The sequence below is a fragment of the Thamnophis sirtalis genome, unplaced genomic scaffold (assembly GCF_051295495.1).
Source record: "Thamnophis sirtalis isolate CommonGarterSnake01/CBP01778 unplaced genomic scaffold, rThaSir2_p1.2 scaffold_1, whole genome shotgun sequence".
Classification (NCBI taxonomy): domain Eukaryota; kingdom Metazoa; phylum Chordata; class Lepidosauria; order Squamata; family Natricidae; genus Thamnophis; species Thamnophis sirtalis.
This window is the reverse complement of record NW_028261381.1, coordinates 138,245,211-138,260,056: the sequence shown is the minus strand read 5'-3', so window position 1 is coordinate 138,260,056 and position 14,846 is coordinate 138,245,211. Positions and strand designations below refer to the sequence as shown.

Below are 14,846 nucleotides of genomic sequence, written 5' to 3'. Positions count from 1 at the left end.
GCTCCTTGCATACCTCAGAGCATTGTAAAAACAAATATAAAAATAATGAACACAAATGTCTACTTCCCTGTTGTGCAAAATATTGCCCAAGTGTACTTAGCATCAATAAAAAAAATGAAAGATTGGGGTTTATTGGGGTTCAGAAGTGTGATTTGCTTTTCTTTGCATAGTGCACAATTTTATTAAAGTTCTTTGCTATGCAAATAATTAAGATTTATTAAATTCATATTGCTTGACTGGCTTTCTCTGAGATACAGGATGTCATCTCACAGTGTAAATTGAAAGGAAGGATCTGCAATTTAATCTTATTTAGATGTTATTACTGAAATTAGTCCAGCTGCCCAGGAATAATAATAGTACAGCCCTTTTTATCTGACAGGCATTGCGTTCAGGCATCCATGTTAAAAAAAAATAATCAGGAGTTTATACGCAAAATGGCAAGAAATATATAGTAGGCATTGTCATACATTGAGAACAGTTCCCAGCACCTGCTGCGTTGAAAACACTGTCACTTAGCTGTGCGTTGTTTTTCCTCTTCTTGAAAATAAGAAATTAAGCAAGGATAGGAAATCTATGATTATGTCTCAAATATGTCTGAATAAAATTCTCTTCACCCTGTATCATTAGCCATGTTGGCTGGGATTGCAGGAATTGTAGCTTAGAAAGTTTGTTTGTTTTATGTTTGTTTTATTAGTTTTGTATGCCGCCCACTCCCGAAGGACTCCGGGCGGCTCACAATAAAACAGGGAAAGGGGATAAATAAGATGATACAACGATTTAAAAATACACAACATTCACAATTGAAGCGGGGCTGGATACTTCAACAGCCCCCAGCCTGTCGGAACAGCCAGGACTTAGTAGCTTTACGGAAGGCCGGGAGGGTAGTGAGGGTCCGGATCTCCACGGGGAGCTCGTTCCAGAGGGCCAGAGCAGCAACAGAGAAAGCTCTCCCCCGGGGGATCGCCAGCCGACATTGGCTGGCAGATGGGACCTGGAGAAGGCCAAGCCTGTGCGATCAAATCGGTCTTTGGGAGGTAATTGGCAGGAGGCGGTCTCTCAGGTACCCAGGTCCGATGCCATGCAGGGCTTTATAAGTAACAACTAGCACCTTGAAGCGTGTCCGGAGACCAATGGGCAGCCAGTGCAGCTCGCGGAGGATAGGTGTAATGTGGGTGTACCTAGGTGCACCCACAATCGCTCGCGCGGCTGCATTCTGGACTAGCTGAAGTCTTCAAACACTTTTCAAGGGCAGCCCCATGTAGAGCGCATTACAGTAATCCAGTCTTGAACTGACGAGGGCGTGAGTGACTATCTGAAGTGCCTCCCGGTCCAGGTAGGGTCGCAATTGGTGCACCAGGCGGACAAATGGTGATCTAAAGTCAGCTGTGGGTCCAGGAGGACTCCCAAATTGCGAAGCCTCTCTGAGGGGTGTAGGTTAGCAGAAGGTTAGCAGAAGTTACTTGTAGAACTACAATTGTAACGTTAACATTATTTTACTATCTTTTGTATTAATTTTGTAGGGGAATCAGTCAGCATAGGTACCACTTTGCTATACAGTATGTCTTCTTGTATTATATCTTACTGCATACTTAGTAACCATCTGAGAGCAATAAATTGAGAGGCTCATTTTCTTGACATTTCAGTGAGATTTATGCCAGTTTTGAAATATGTTCTTTAACCACAAGAATTGTGGTCTGATGTACCTAGAGAGAAGAAATAAGGAAGGTTAATGAAGACCAGTCTTCCCCAGCCATTGTCCTCTGGAAGTGTTTAATCTGTGACTTTTAGAATACATAGCTAGAATAGCCAAAAGATGGTGGCTGAAAATTCTGGGAGTGGGCATTCCCAGTGATTCTGAAGAATGCTAGGTGGAAAAGGCTGATGTAGACAACTCTAATCTAGTCAGATTAAGGGAATGACTTGGTATCAAGCAGCTTGTTGTAAACCTGAAAGTCCTTGTTATACAGGTAGTCCTCAATTTACAACTGTAATGCAGCATGCAAATTGCGACAGTTGTTAAGCAAGGCATCCATGTGATTGCCTCACCTAATGACCCCAGTTCTTGTTTAGGGAGTTTGTGAACTCTAGATTGATTGTACAGGATGGAGGAAACCTGGCGCTGTTCCCAGAAGCAGGTGCCATTTTGGAATAGCCAGAATTCATTGCAGCCAATCCCAAAATGGTGCCACTTTTGGGACAGTGCCACGTGGCCTCAGTCTAGGAAGACCACACAGTGAGTTGGCTACTTCCAAAAAGAGATCTATGGAAAAGGTAAGTGACTGGGCCATAATGAGGGTTTTGGGGAAGATGGTGTGGGACCCAGTGGGCTCGGAAGCAGGCTCAAGGCCTGGGGGACCCAGTGGAATGGGATGAGGGGGATGTTAGGGGGGACCACTGCAGCCGCCCCATTGTTGGTCATTAAAGTATGCATGCAAGAGCCAAGGTGGCGCAGTGGTTAAAAGCAGCACTGCAGGCTACTGCTAGATCAGCAGGTCAGCGGTTCAAATCTCACTGGCTCAGGGTTGACTCAGCCTTCCATCCTTCCGAGGTGGGTAAAATGAGGACCCAGATTGTTGGGGGCAATATGCTGACTCTCTGTAAACCGCTTAGAGAGGCCTGAAAGGCCTATGAAGCGGTATATAAGTCTACTGCTATATTGCCAAGGACCCAAATTTTGTTCATATTGCTGCAAAGGGCCTACAGCAGCTGTAACTTTGGGCAGGGATTGTAAATTCCTTTGTTCAGTGCCATCACAATTTTGAACAGTCACTGAATGAAATGTCATAAGTTAAGGACTAGCTGTATTGCATCTATCATTCCTCTGGTCATTCCCCTTTTTCCATTTAAACTTGCTATCTTCACAGGCCTTCAAAAGAAGGTCTTGGCTTCAGCTAGTGCAGTTCTCTGCTCACATCGCTAAACTAAGAAAGTAACATTTTGACTGAGTCTCAATTTGTAATAAGCATGTGTGCTTCCTACTCCTAGATCCTGCAGAGGCATCACAATGCTGAAGTTGTGACAGCCTGGGCATTTCCATGGTAACTGGCTGAGTTATTAACACAAGATAACAGGCTCTGATGATGATCTGGCAAAAACCAAGGGAGAGGGTGGGAGGCAAAGTATTGCAGGAATGCTAAATTTGTAAAGACTTTTTTTTTCCTGTGGGTCTAACTTCAGGATAGCAGAGATGAGTTAGAAAATTACATCCTGAGGGCAAGATGCAAGTAGAAAGAACATTTCTGTTTACATTCCACCTTTCTGTGCAAATAGGTAGATGTATGGAGATATATAGATCTCACAATTGGCATGTTTTGGAATAAGACTGAAAATTAATCAAGGCTCACAAACTGTGTATTAAAAATCAGTCATAGATTAGACTCATACTACATTTAATTCTGGGTAGTTTGATCATGAAAAAAGATTGTAGACATAGACAGTCTGGTTTTTTTAATTTTTCCACCCAGTTTGGAAAAAAAGGGAGGGATATAAATTGAACTAATGTTTCCATTATTTATGTCTGATCTGGCCCAAAGTCAAAGCTTTCCCTGAAAAGTCCCAATTTTTAACCACCTTGAAACTTCAGTAAGATGAGCTGTCCTTCTTGCTGAGATTCAGGATAATTTGTAATGGGAAGCACTAATAGAGGAATACCTTGAATAATACTAACTCGCCCTTTTTGATGATAATATGCTCCCTGGTGATTGGAGGGTATTCCTTTTATTTTACTTGTTTCTTTTGTGCTCACATTAATCTCCAGTGGAAAGATAACTTGTAATATTTCTTGTAAACCACCTTGAGTTGCTGTGAGCGAGTAACAATAGCAATAGCACTTAGACTTATATACTGCTTTACAGTGCTTACAGCCCTTTCTAAGCAGTTTACAGAGTCAGCATATTGCCCTCAATAATCTGGGCCCTCGTTTTACCCACCTTGGAAGGATGGAAGGCTGAGTCAACCTTGAGCCCGGTGAGATTCGATCTGCCAAATTGCAGGCAGCCAGCAATCAACAAAATTAGCCTGCTGTACTGCATTCTAACCACTGGGCCACCGCAGCAATATTTTTTTTCAACTAAATAAAAATAAATAACCACAGTTAATTATGTTTACTGATTATTAAATATATTTATTATTAATTTATTTACCGCCTATCTCACCATGGAACTACCCTGGGCAGGTTACAACAATAAAATGGAGAACGAAATAATAAAAAATGTAAACAAATAACAGCAAAGCAATGGAAACAATAAAAGTAAAGCTTACCTTTGAGCTTATCTGAGGACTCAAAGCAAATTACAACAATAAATCAAAGTACAAAACATATGGCAAAGTTTTAAAGAATATAAAACACCACTGTAAAATCCACTAAAGTCAGAATCTTTAAATTAAGTTTAATAGCAGCAATAGCAGTAGACTTATATACCGCTTCATAGGCCTTTCAGGCCTCTCTAAGCGGTTTACAGAGAGTCAGCATATTGCCCCCAACAATCTGGGTCCTCATTTTACCCACCTCGGAAGGATGGAAGGCTGAGTCAACCCTGAGCCGGTGAGATTTGAACCGCTGACCTGCTGATCTAGCAGTAGCCTGCAGTGCTGCATTTAACCACTGCGCCACCTTGGCTCTATGTTCAAAGTGGGGCCAGGTATAGCTTTCCTCATCACCGTGCTAAAAAAAAGGAAGTTTCTGTATTTAGAGCCACTCAAAAGGAGAGCATGAACTGACAACTTGGCTGTTACAGGTAGTCCTTGATTTACAACAGTTCATTTAGTGACTGAAGTTACAACAGCACTGAAAAAAGCGACTTATGACCATTTTTCACACTTACGACCATTATAGCATCCCCATGGTCACATGTTCAAAATTCAGACATTGGCAACACATATTTATGATGGTAATCTTTTGCAGCCTTCCAACAAGCAAAGTCAATGGTGAAGCTAGATTCACTTAACAATCATGTTACTAACAACAGAAGTGATTAACAACTGCAGTGACTATTTAATAACTGTGCAAGAAAGATCATAGAATGGATCAAAGCTCACTTAACAACTTTCACACTTAGCCACAAAAGTTTTGTGGCTAATTATGGTCGTAAGTTGAGGACTACTGGTATGTGCCAGCCTGAGAGGACAGCTGACAGCGGTGAAATTTCTATAGGTAGCTTTTGCCACTTAACCAGTAATCAAGTGTCGTATTACTAAAGGAAGAAATTCCTTTGATTAGGAATTACTAATTTTCAGAAGTGCTCTCTTCTGTTCCACTCCCCAATTTGCTGGATTTCATCTTCCATAACTTCCCTCTATCTGCTGATCGAATTTGTCTGGCAAAGCTATAAATGTGAATATAGTGATGATACGAACTCAGATTGTTAATTCATATGCTTTGTTTTCTGATTTTGCCTTTTGCTTCCATCACCACCACCACCTCCTCCTCCATTTACATTTAGTATAGCCACCTCCACTCCAAAAAAACTGATAGATCAAGGTTGTTTGATAAAATTCTACCATTGACAGCTTAACCCTTTGATGTTTTCTTCTTGGGTCCCAAGAGCAAATCAGTTAAGAAGCTAACTGCCTAATTTATTTACTTTTAAGGCTAGGAAAATTCATGTCCAGTTGTCAAGGACATAAAGTTCATTACATTTTTAAAATCTCAGTGTGGTTCAGGATTGGTATTACAAAGAAAATACAAAAGATTATTACCAGCACATCAAGAATTCAGTGTTCAAGAGATAGGTCATTCTATGAGCATCTGCCTCTTATTCCTCAAGATTAAGGCAACTTTGATTCAGATGCTTTGCATGTTTATTGAAGTTTCCCAGGCTCTGTTTGAAGTTAAGACTCAACTCACTCTGAAATTCCATCAAGAATAAAGGAAACACAGGAAGGGCAATGGACCCAAAATAGCATAACCTTTAAAGCATGGGAATATTTCATTTCTCTGCTGAGAACTTTACCTGAGAGAAGGCATTATAACTTGGAATTTGCCCCCCTTGTGGCAATCTTTTCCCTATATTGTCTAAACAGCACTGCCAAATTAAAATGGATATTTTCATTTCTATTTCTTCAACATCTTATGAGTCAAACGTTCTTTATCCTAATCCCTGTCAGATGCTTGGGACCACAGCTTCCAGAATCCCAAAAGCCATGTAAATGTGCTCTCAACACGTAAGGAGGGCTCTAGGTCATGAGAAGCTGCTACAGTATATGCTTTGGAAATATTCCTTGCCTTAGAGCATAGCCATCCCATAGAAGCAGTGAATCTGGAAAATGTTATTTATAGTATGGCCCTAGAGATTGGTAGGCCAACTCCTGAAACTTGTCGATCCATTTATAGAATTAGTGTGGCGTGCTTTGAGTTGCACAAGTAGAAAGACCTGATTTATTCCAAAACAGTTCAGTAAAGTTTCCAAGCAAAATGAGAAAGTCATAGAAAATCATAGAAACCTCCTCAGGTGGGTTTGCCAAAGTGATGCATGCACTAGCCAAAATGATTCATATAACCTCATTCAATTTAAGATACGATTGTGCAAATATGGCCATTGTTTCCCCTGCTGTTCCCTTGCTTCTATTCTGTGACAAGCGAGCTGCAGAATTTCCCTCCATCCAGGAAAGGGGTTGGTAAAGCAACCAAGTGAGAGGCAGAGCAGATTAAATTCAATCTTAGTTCCTCAGAGATTAGCTCCTCAGAGCAAGTTTGATCAAGTGATTAGGCGCCAGGCTGGAAAGCGAGAGACCCCGAGTCCCAACTTAGCCAGGAAAGACAAAACTGAATAATTTTGGACCAATTACTCTCTCTCAGCCCAACCGACTTCACAGAGGCGTTGCGTTGAAAATAGGAGAAGGAAGGTACCCTGTTTCCCTGAAAATAAGACCTCCTTGGATAATAAGCCCAATTGGACTTTTGAGCGCATGCACTAAAAATAAGCCCTCCCCCAAAATATTGCAAAACAGCAGCAGCCATGAGGTGACCACGCTCGCCACCTCCTGCACCTCAAAAATAATAAGACCTCTCCTAAAATAAGGCCAAGCACTTATTTCAGGAGTCAAAAGAAAATAAGACCCTGTCTTATTTTCAGGAAAACATGGAATGTTGATATCCTCACTGCCTTGAGTTTTTTTTATAAAAATAATAAAGATGGGACACAAATAAATAAAATGAAAAATAAAATAAATAAAACAGGAAATGTAGCCTGCAAGGTAACCTTTTGTGATACCATTGCATTCAATGTGTTGAAGGTGTTACTACATGACATTATGATGATTTATATTTTGCATCTCTGCTGTTCCTAGGTGAAATCAGATACCAGCCATGTTTTGTGGTACAGGACAAGGTTTGATTTTGGTCCACATTTCTTTTCACGTACCTTTACTATAATGAGCCATTGCTAAGCAGCAGAAATAACCAAGGCTACTGAATTGAATTCATATTTCACCATCTGTTCTACTTCCTTTTTCATTCCCTGGCAGCTTGAAAAATATAAAATTGTACAAGAATAATCATAATTTAAAAACATTATAATGGGGGAACTTTCTGCTGCCCTCCAGTGATTAAGATGAGAAAGACAATCAAGTGTTAAATGTTGAACAAGCCAACATGGTAGATGCCTCAATTGCAGGAAATGCACATAAGTAAGAAATGTTTCTGCCAGAAGGAAAGAGTGTGAAACTTACACTTCCATATAATTAAGTTCCTGCTTGGCATGAAAACCTTTTGGAAAACCTAGCCAACACTTGGCAATCACTAAATGAATATTTTTTTAAAAAATCCAGTGTTTTCCCTCAAGGCAGAAAAATTGTCTGCAAAAGTTATTTCATAATATAGAATGTTTTCTTAGAGACTGAAGGGCTGGCAAGTTAATACTGAGTTGATCCAGGTTTTTGATTGCTGGAAAGGGGTTTTGGGCACCCCAGAAATGTTTGCCTTTTATGTTCATTACTTTAGAAAAGGCTATGGAGTAGGCCACTACAGAAGGTTTGCTTAGAGTATTCACACAGAAGTTACTATCCAACATAATTTTTAAAAATGGCTTGATTATTCAGCAATTGTTGAAAGTTGGTTCAAAATCAAATGCTCTATAAACTTACAAGGCATCTCATGTGCAGGGTTTTTAAAAGGAAACTGCATCTGCTGAAGAGATAGAAGTTAATCAAATTAGGTCAGAGAATAAATGGTATTTGTTTATTTTGTTCTTTACGGTATTTATAAGGCCAACCCCAATCAATTAAGATTCTGGGCAGCAGAGAAATCAAAATAGAAATAGTAATAGCCAAATAGAAACAGCCAGATGTGTCCAAAAGAAATGCTCACAATTTGAGATGAACACCCAATGGAATAGTATGGTTGTAACAGTCTTGTGGAATGTGAGGAGGGACGGGTCAAACATACCTCTTGAGAAAGCATGTTCTAGGGAGTGCACATATGTTGGAGAAGGTTGGCCACCTAGCCCAACCCCCAATGCACTTCGCACGGGTAAAGAATTGTTTGCAGGCCTCCTCTTGATGTTCAGGCCAGAGTGGCAGCTTCAATTCTGGTAAGTCTGTGCCTGATATAACCCAGAACTACATCACAGTGAGTTTTAAAGGTGATAACTAGCACTTTGAATTGGACTCAGATGTTTACTTGGAGTATATGCAACAATCTTAGAATTTGTGCTATTTTGCAGAGATGGGTTTAGAGCCTGTCGTGGCCAAAATTGGAACCAGGGAGGGCCGTTTTTTTCTGTCATAGGCACTGATGGCCAGTCCTTCTCTTTTTCCAGGGCAGCCCCATGGGCCAGATCTAAATACCCCACAGGCCGCATCTGTCAAACCTTGAGTTTGACACCTCTGTCGTAGAACATATTTGGGATTATTTCAGATTTTAATCTTTAAATAGTAATACTAGTAATAACGATGATTATGTTTAGTGGACTGTGGGTGTTGTCGCATTTTGAAAGATGGGTACGGTATTTATTTCACCTCTCTCAATACCCTACAAAGGAGAGCATGCTCAGGAAAACCAGCCACAAGGCTGAGCTTGCTCTAAGAAGAGAACTCCCTTATCATTTTATGCTTCCATTGCCTAGGAAATGCCTGATTCAGTTCAGATTCATGTATTAGCTTCCATTAATGCCCTTGGCTTCTGTCTTTCAGGGTCGACCAGTAAGTGCATGTTCCTTCCTACGTCGTGTGTGCTGTGCTGCTTTACCCCTCCAGTTGCTGCTGTTGCTTCTGCTACTCCTTGCCTTTCTGCTCCCCCTAGCAGAGGAGACACAGAGTTGCAAGCTCACCAACAACTTTGCACACTCCTTCAACTTAATGCTGAGACACGATCGCCCACCGCCAATTTAAGTTCTCCTTGCCTGCAGTGCAGCTAAGTTACAGATTGCATTTTCCCCAGCAGTTTCCCCACCACCACAGATCTTTATCTTGTGTTAAGTCCTTCAAGAATCATGGCAACTGCTAAAGAGTCCATTTAAAACTGGAAATTTGGTTAAATGACCGCCATTGTCCAATGTATGCTCAGGCTGGAGAAATGAAGTATTCATATTTAGAGCTAAAATACATTTTTAAAATATATGATTATATTTATATTGTATATATGATTTTATATAGATATATATATAGATATATGTATGTGTATCAAAAATGTCCTGACATTGATGTTTTCAACAAATTCTACTCTTTATTTGAGTATGTCTTCGTTGAAAAATAGTCTGTGTTAAGCACAAAAATAAAAAGAATAATATAAGAAGGTATGAAAAATGACTTACCACCCAATGGTAGCAGCAGCCATGTGTCATTCTCCTTCCTGTGTTTTTACATACATCATGCTTACAATTGCCATCTGATTGAAATAGGCAATTGGATGATTCGTTGGAACAGCCATTCTCTCTCAGCCAAACCTGTCTCATACTCCTGCTAATATTCCCCAAGAGCAAGTATTAATGTCATAAAGCCTCTGATCTTCGGGGTGGCATATAATTAGTAATTACTGAAAATCTTATTTGTTTCATCAGCTTATCTGATCCCTTTTCTACAAGCTGTAGGTGATGAGACTTAGATTCACGTCAGTGAAACAGTTCACACTACAGAGACAATATGATTCATTCCACCAAAGCTGAAGTGAATCATGACCCATATTGCCTCAACAAAACCATTTGGGTGGCCTCCTACCACATGGGCCAGTTTGCCAGAGAAGATTCTTCCCATGTTTTTCTCAATAGGACAGTTCCCAGGATAGGCAGTTTTTGGATTACCCACATTGTACCTCAGAACTTCCTGGCCTGGAAGACCTCTGCGTGGGGTTTCTGGCAAATAATTTGGATAAGACAAGCCCCAGGGACTAGGGTTGCAGAGAAGACACCACTTACTTCCTTGAAACTGCCTGCAAAAAAAAAATCTGGTAGACCATCAACCTGGGTTCCAGGTTGACTGCTTTGGATGCACATTATAATCAATCACAGTATTCACTGAAATAGCCATACCAAGAAGCCCTTGAGCAGTATGGTGGGAGAAACCTCCTTTCAGCCTTCTCCTGTAGCACTCCCACAAGGAGCTCCTCTCAGCCTTCCACAACAAACAAAGCTCTGTAGGAGAATGTTGAAAGGTAGTACACAATATGGCGAGGTGAACCAACATGGTTGCTTCACTCTTAGAACCAATAGGATCACATTGCTTTCCAAAGGTGCTTTATGAAAATCTCTATTGAAGTCAAAACTTTGCATAGCTTGATTTTCTCCATGTTGTGGAAAGAAATGCCAATATAACTACATGCTGCATGAAAAAGGATTTATTTTTGTTTATTCTCAATTTCATACTATTCAGCTAGATTGGATGACTTGGAATTCTCTTAAATAGTAAACAGGCATTTAGAATATGTATCTGATTGTTCCCCTCAGCATAGTTAAATCAGAGTTGGCAACCTTGTAGTTGTAGATAGAATCGCATAATGTGCTTTTAAATGTTCTGCCAAAGGGAAGAGAAGTCAACTATAGTTATATGGTATGTGTGTGTGTGTACTTTTAGCTGGGTTCACACATCATGCTAAATCATAGTGTGGTTTTCTCTGGTTTTTAGTTTACCATGTAAATCATGGCTTGGCACAATTTGGTTTCTTCAAACAACATTGTTAAAAAATGAAACAGCCATAATTTTACTACACTGTATGAACCCGGTCAGTTTCTGTAAGTAATCAGCTTTCTGTTCCAGGTAGATAACCCAGTAGAGGACCTATTAAGGTCTTCTTAAATCATACAAAATATGAAATATGGTTGAATACGGTATGGATAATGCAGCTGGAACCCTGAGCCATAATATGAATCTGTAAAGGCACTCCAGTGTATCCAGGAGATACAAAAAAGCATGAAAAGAAGGGCGGGTGGGAAGAATAGAGAAGAAGGGCAATGGGGGAGGAAAATTGGCCAGCACAAAAGAATAGTCCAGAGATGCTCTCACAAAATGATTTTGTTAGTTCAAAATAGGGCTGCTGGCTTTCCAACAATTCGGTGGAACTCTGCCTTTCCCAGTAACATGACTAGTGGTGGGATTCAACTGGTGTAACAACCAGTTCACTAAGCGCATATTTTGTATGTATGCATGCTTTGTGCGCATATACGCGCCAAATGTACACACTGTACGCGCGCAGTACATTTGAAAACAGCTCTACAACATACCTTCTACTTCAGCCCCAATGAGTAAAACAGGCTGAGGAGCAGCAATCCGCTCTGCTGCGCCTATCAGCTGGGCTTCAAACAAAGGAAATATAAGACAGGCTGGTGCAGGGACAGGTGGGTGGGCCCAACTGATCGCCAATACTACTGGTTTGCCCAAACCGGCTGAATCCCACCCCTGAACATGACAGATGTGTAGAGGTTAATGTTTTATCTCAAAGATATGAAAAGCTTCATCTGCCAATTCTACACATCAATAGAGGAGTACAAGAGAAGGCTGGGCTGATTTGGGTTTATTTTATTTTTACTTCCCCCTTTATTATTTTTATAAATAACGCAAGCTGAACATATCTAATACTCCTCCTTCCTCCTATTTTCCTAACAACATTCACCCGGTGAGCTGAGCTGAGAGAGAGTGACTCTCTCCCAAAGTCACCCAGTTGGCTTTCATGCCTAAAGTGGGACTAGAATTTATAGCTTCCTGATTTCTAGTCCGATGACTTAATCACTGCCCAATCTTTTGCCAGCTCTAGGTAAGACTCTGTTTTCAGGGTCATAGGGTAGGTTGTTTCAGACTACAGACTGACGTAATTGGCAAAATGCAAAATTACACCTGCAAAAACAATGCTAGTACCAGGTTAGTAGTCTTCCAAACCTGTTACCGATATTAGTGGAGTACTCCAAGACAAAACCCTTCTGCAGTTTGAGTTGGTCCCCCAACCCCTCCCCCGGAGCATGAAAAAATATATCATGCACAATTGTGCAACAGATCCAAAGTCTCCAGCTTGTCTCTGTAAGTTTCCTAGAGTCCAGAAAGCAAAAGTATGACTTCCCTCCCAACTACAGCTAAAAGACAGATCACAAAGAAGCAGCTAATAGAATGTAGGAAAAGTAGCATCCACCTGACTTCAACCCTTATTCAAGGAAGAAGCTAATTTACCTCTTACTGCTGATGTTTCAGTAGTTCCCTAGGTAACACTTAGCTATTGCAGTGAATGTTTTGCTTAATGTATTATGTGGTTTGCAAACCATGATTTCAGATTTAGTCTGTTGGCCAAAGCTATTTTATGTTTTATTCAGTATACTACAACTGTGGCCAGAGGTGGGCATCACATAATGTACATGCACACTGCTTTCCGTGCATGTGCATGACTCAAAAAACACAGCGATATATCTCCAAAATAGTGCCTGGGTGGGTGGGCAGGCCCACTCCCACCTGCCAGTCAGAACTACCGATTCGCCCGAACTGGTCTGAACTGGCAGTAGCCCACCACTGACTGTGGCTTAGTATATGTGAGGTTCCAGCTGATGTCCCACACATATCTTTAGTAAGGTTTTCTGCAAAGGAGTGTCCCAGATATTCATTTTAGAAGAATGTATGGATCTCCTGTGGAAAATAATGGTTGCATTCTGTGAATGTGTGCCATCAAAGGCCATCTGGAGAGGGAAAAAAGCCTTATGTGACTCTCCCTCCCCTTTGTACAAAGCTTGTGTTTGCAAGAAAACTCACTGCATCCATTGTTAGCAGCAACAACAACAAGACCAGCTGCAGCACATTCAGTCTGAAGGCTTAGAGTCTAGCAAAAGGGGTATTACTAGTTCATTCGGCAATTTCCAATCCTTTACCTTAAATACAGAAATAAGTATTGAAATTCAAGAGTCAGCTGAAAAATGGGAATTGGCCACTCTTCAGTGCACAATAATTATAATATCACTTTCAGCCTGTTACTCTTTGCATAGATTATTATTATTAGAGGTAGACCTGAACTGAGACATCATTCAAATGAGTTCAGGTATTTTTCTCTCCAATTTTGCATGGAGATGCATTTCTCTTTTGTAACACAAAATATTTATGGAGATAAAATTGCATTTCCTGAAGTTCATTGGAATGCAAACATATGAAAGCTGCAAAGCGATGTTTGTATCTCATTTGTTATTTGCCATTCAATCCATGTTTTGAATGCTAAATCCTTTGCCAGGATGCCTGCTAGTTGAATAAGCAAACTGCATGAGCAGTCCAATATAAAAACTGATTCCAGTCTTGGGAACAACAAAAGAGAAAAATGTCATTCTGCTTCACATCCATGTATGGTTCCAGTCAACTATTCTGACTTTATTAAATATTAGTGAGGCCAAAACTTACAGTGAAGAAATTGTGCTTTCCTCTATAAAAACACACTGAAACAACATACTGTAGTTTGGCTGGCATGTTGACAATGATTGCATGTTCAGGAAGGCTGACCATCTGTTGTCGTCTTGATATTTTTATTAACCATTCTTTCTTATTGACCACATAGCCTGGAATTGGCAAATATTGGTCCATACCACAAGGGGATGCCAGGTTGCCTATCTCTGACAGAAGATTCTTCTCTGCTTTTCCACCTTTTGTATTCCTGTCTAGCCCTTCATTTTGACATAGAAGCAGTTACAGACTGCTTGCATGCCTCAATTTTCTATTCTATATAATGTCTGGCTTAGTAATTATCTGATTTTGGCTGACCTTGAAAAGACATGCTGTATTTGATTTGATTAGTAGTTGGATAGGAGACTACCAAAGTTGTGAACTGTGGAGGTTGTGAAGTCAGAAACATTCTGGGTGAAAGCAATTGCAAACCACTTCCATATTGTTCCAAAAATGGATGCATTCATAACGTCATCAGGAGTTGAAATTAACTCAAAGGGGGCTTTGTATACCTACATCCCTCAGGCATACCAGATCGGAGTATAAGAGAACTTAAAGGGTAATTCAGCTGTTATAAGACAAGGCTTCGGGCAGTAACATTATTTTTCTGTGAAAATGCTTTTTGCCCTTTTCATATATTTTATCAAGTCTCACTCAGTTCTGCATAAGATTCTCTGCGCACCTGCTAAAATGGAAGATATGATACTTATCATTGTTTATAGCAGTGAGACCAGTACTAAAGATTAAACTTCCCCTCTTAAGTTATTAAAATAAACTTTTCTTCAGTGCCAAACAATAAGTTTTTAGTGTGCATGTGCTGAAATGAATCTGACCTGCACAAATACACAGATGGTCCTTATTAAATCATGGTTTCATTATCTGTGGTTTCATATATCTGTTAAAAAGAGACCAGACTTCAGTGGTAACAGTTTTCACATACCTGTGGTTTGGGGCCATTATCTAAAGCTATGTATCTAGCATGAAAGATCATGGGCAAACTTTTCTGTATGCAGAAA

The 14,846-nt window shown here is 40.3% G+C and overlaps 1 protein-coding gene across 2 annotated transcripts in view; it reads left to right on the top strand.

The window, feature by feature from the left end:
* Window positions 1–9,493, top strand: part of SYNE3 (spectrin repeat containing nuclear envelope family member 3) — a 79,203-nt gene extending 69,710 nt beyond the window's left edge. For both annotated transcript variants that reach the window (XM_087726059.1, XM_087726052.1), the window contains exon 18: window positions 9,130–9,493. In XM_087726059.1, coding sequence (XP_087582185.1) covers window positions 9,130–9,327 — 198 coding nt within the window. In that variant the 3' untranslated portion in view covers window positions 9,328–9,493. The remainder of the gene's footprint in view (window positions 1–9,129) is intronic.
* The last annotated feature ends 5,353 nt before the right edge of the window (window positions 9,494–14,846 follow it).